We start from the raw sequence: 3,391 nt of genomic DNA on the forward strand, positions 1-3,391 counted from the left end.
GAAAATCCAAGTCGTCATCAGATAGGTATTCATCGCGAACCTTGATACAGGCATCGCCGATCATCTCCAGCCACCAAATACAGCAATTCAAGTAGTCATGGGGATTGTGGACGAGGGCAGAGTCCGCATTGTCCTGTGTCATGCCTTGTTTTCTTCAGGAACCAATGTTCTGAAGAGTCACATACGAAATTTCTACCAGAGTGGTCAATTGAATCCTGGCGAATACAATAATTTGTTGGGGCCAAGTGAGGGAAAATAGAAGCAGAAGTAGAACTGGAATATTTTGTAATTGGAGAAGTGTTGTGTTGCCATATTGGCGCATAAACACAAGGTCATCTCGATATATTAGGATTAATGGTAAGGGAAAGAGGGGGTGTAAAAATGTTGGTCGATTGTTTTGGGATGGAAGGGGTTTTATTTTATTTTTTTTTTTTTTGCTCATCATTCCTTGTTTCTTAGCCGACACTTTACGGACCTTTACTCTAGAATATTCCTGCAGGGATTTATTGAAAGCATACTCCATACTATTGCGTCTCTAATACATACTCTACAAACCATTCCACTACAGAATCAGGATGGATCATTTCCACCTATAAGGATTCGTCACGCGGAGATCCCCGAATCCCTCCGGTCGAGCCTCACAGCACTGCCCCTGTCCTTGGAGGCCTGGGATGGGTTTAGCACCAGCATCGTAGACGCAGTTGTCGTCTCCAAAGTAAATGTCCTCGTAGTTTTCCGGGAAAGTGAAGGTCAGCTCGCAGCCCGGGCTGACGGTTTTCCAGGCGTCGGATTGGCCATCAAACTGGGCGTAGACCTGAACCCAGTTCCGATGGTCGGGGGTTTCAGGGTCGGCAAAGTCTAATAATCAGTTAGTTAAAAAAATATTCATGCCAACGGCAGCAAAGAAAGTATGTACTGTAGCTATCTCCTTTACAAACAGGGGTATCATTAATGAGGATACATCCATTATTGACATGCTATGCGTAGTCAGCACCAATGTCGGAGAATACCAGTAACAACACTCACAATATTAGTCCCCTTCCCATTGTAACCCTCCGGCGCATCGCAGGGCCAATACTTGCTGCTCCCTGGGCTCTGGTAAATGTTTTTGCGCAGATCATCATAGCTGGTGCAGACGGGAAGGTTGAAGAACCCAGCGGTCTGCACGAGGGGAGTCTTATTGGGGTCGTCCATGAGGGTATCCAGATTGTTAATAAGGTCTTCATTGCTGGGCGGCTTGCCTCCGTTTTTATTGCCATTCTGCTCGTACAGCTTCATCGAGCTGATAATGATATCTTCTTTGGTCACGCCGCCGTAATTATCCGACTCGAGGTTGTCCACCCCGGGCAGGGCATTCACCTCGCGAACATTACCTGATTGTCGAGCATTCATCAGCAGCACCAGACGTCCGTTGTAACATGTGCGCCCGGTGATGCTAGCATCCTTAGTGACCATCGCGTATCCTATGTCACTGCCGAGGTCCTGTCCGCAGTCCTTGTCGGTATAGCTGTTAAGTCAGCAGGCGTGTCTCTATCTGGGTGTGTCCAACCTACAAGATAAAAGGGTGGGCGCCCATGTCGTCCGGAGCTATCTTCCAAGTCGACACAATTAGTTGACCAAAGACGAGCTTCTTGGCGTTGTTAACTATCTCTGGCGTTGAAATGTTGCCGCTGAAATAATTCATGGTGCCGTTGGCGATTTTTTCATATAGCTCTTGAGGATAGGGTTCTTCCCCAGAGAATGTGGCCTTGATAGAGTTCGCAAGAACAGTCTTCCACTCTTCAAAAATGTTTCGAACTGTTTGGCTGACAGCGTTTTGAATTGACACTTGATCATTAGATAGCGGGCTATATCCATGTTAGATCCAGAAATATAAGATGGAGATAGAGAGTACCTAGGCTGGAATGTATCAACAGATTTTATCATATCCTTGGTCACGCGGCTGGAGAGACTTTTGGCACGATTAGATTTGGCGCGTTTCACCAGAGGGGACTCCTGATCGTCGTAGTCGCCGGTGTTCTCATCGTCCCCTACATCATCTCCGGTGTCTTCCACCGGATCCTCCTGGTCCTGGTCATCATCAGGATCCTCATGATCCTTGCCTTTATCCTTTGCTGGATTCGTCTTTCCACCGTTCTTACCATTTCCTCCTTTTCCTCCTTTTCCTCCTTTACCTCCTTTACCTCCGTTACGCCCCGTCCCTCCCTTACTGGTTTTACCACCTTTGCCTCCCTTTCGTCCGCCAACTTTCCCACCGCCATCGCTGGGTCGTAGAAGCGGGGTCTGCGATACCTCAACGGCGGTTTCAACGACTTCGGCTACTCCCTTGACGACTGGCACATAATCAGCGATCTGTATACTGTACCGAGGGGAGAAGTACATACTACCACCAAAAGCACCTGCCATTCCGAACGATAAAACGCTTGTGAGGATATCCAATGCCATCAGGGCACCCTGGCTGGTATCGTCTTTGGCCTGGGGGGCAAACTCGGCGGCGAAATTGCCTATTTCTCCATGCATCTCCATCTCGGCTTGGTTCAGGGCGTCCCACATTTTTTTATAAACCTGGAGAGTCAGCGAACATCAAAGGGTAGAATATCTCATCTTACATTATGTAGGCCTGAGAAACCGTTCAGCAGTAGGAAACTATCACCTGTTAGCCGATCTCCGCTATATTTTTCTGTTCTCTTAAGAATAAATCAGGCCTACCCCGCCGGAGGTTTCTGACATGGCACCGTGGTGGAACACTCGATATCGTTGATATCGTCACATGCCCATCGCTCAGGACCATTGAAGTAGGAGCTGGCGTGCTGCGAGAAAGTCAAGTGAACGTCTCCGCTGGATTGATTATTCTTCTGATCCGTCCAGGACTGTAACATATCATTCCAGGCATCGTCGACACGGGCCTGCATCCAGCGGTCCTCGAACTTGACCCGGCGATTGGCGATGTCGCCCATCTCGCAGGTAATTTCCTCCCATGTGAGGGGCGTAGCAGACGGGGCCGCGGAGGGAGTCACCGACGGGGTCGGCGTGCCCCTGGAACTGGGGGCCCCAGAGCGACTGGGGGTGTGGGAGGGAATGGGTGCATGGCTCGGGGTGTGAGAGCTGTTGCCGCCAGGGTTGGGACGGATGGAGAGCCCGTATGCCGAGCTGTAGAGCCCGAAGGCAAGATTGATGGCGACGAACCGCATGCCGATGAGTACCAAAAAGAGTGTACAATAACAAGTGAGAGTACGATGGACAAAAGAGAAAAGAATGAAAGAATAAGGTCGGTGAATCGCAGTGTGTAGACAAGAAAGAGAGGCTATAGCTGGCTATGTTCAAGATAAATTCTACGGATTCAGTCTACCATTTATAGAGTGTCCCAGTAAGGATCAGCATGCCATGCAGG

General features: G+C 49.2%; 1 protein-coding gene across 1 annotated transcript; it reads right to left on the reverse strand.

Annotated features, from left to right (window-relative positions):
• Positions 1-580: 580 nt before the first annotated feature.
• On the reverse strand, positions 581-3,191 carry ATNIH1004_002284 (uncharacterized protein; the record flags this gene model as incomplete). The annotated part of the gene is made up of 8 exons (XM_033566979.1): positions 581-858; positions 917-977; positions 1,027-1,507; positions 1,554-1,847; positions 1,895-2,333; positions 2,385-2,565; positions 2,610-2,646; positions 2,710-3,191. The coding sequence occupies 8 exons, from the start codon at positions 3,189-3,191 to the stop codon at positions 581-583; spliced, it is 2,253 nt and encodes a 750-aa protein (XP_033428974.1).
• Positions 3,192-3,391: the final 200 nt, after the last annotated feature.

The sequence above is a fragment of the Aspergillus tanneri genome (genome assembly GCF_003426965.1).
Source record: "Aspergillus tanneri strain NIH1004 chromosome Unknown AapTan_1_pilon_pilon_pilon, whole genome shotgun sequence".
In the NCBI taxonomy this organism is placed as follows: Eukaryota; Fungi; Ascomycota; class Eurotiomycetes; order Eurotiales; family Aspergillaceae; genus Aspergillus; species Aspergillus tanneri.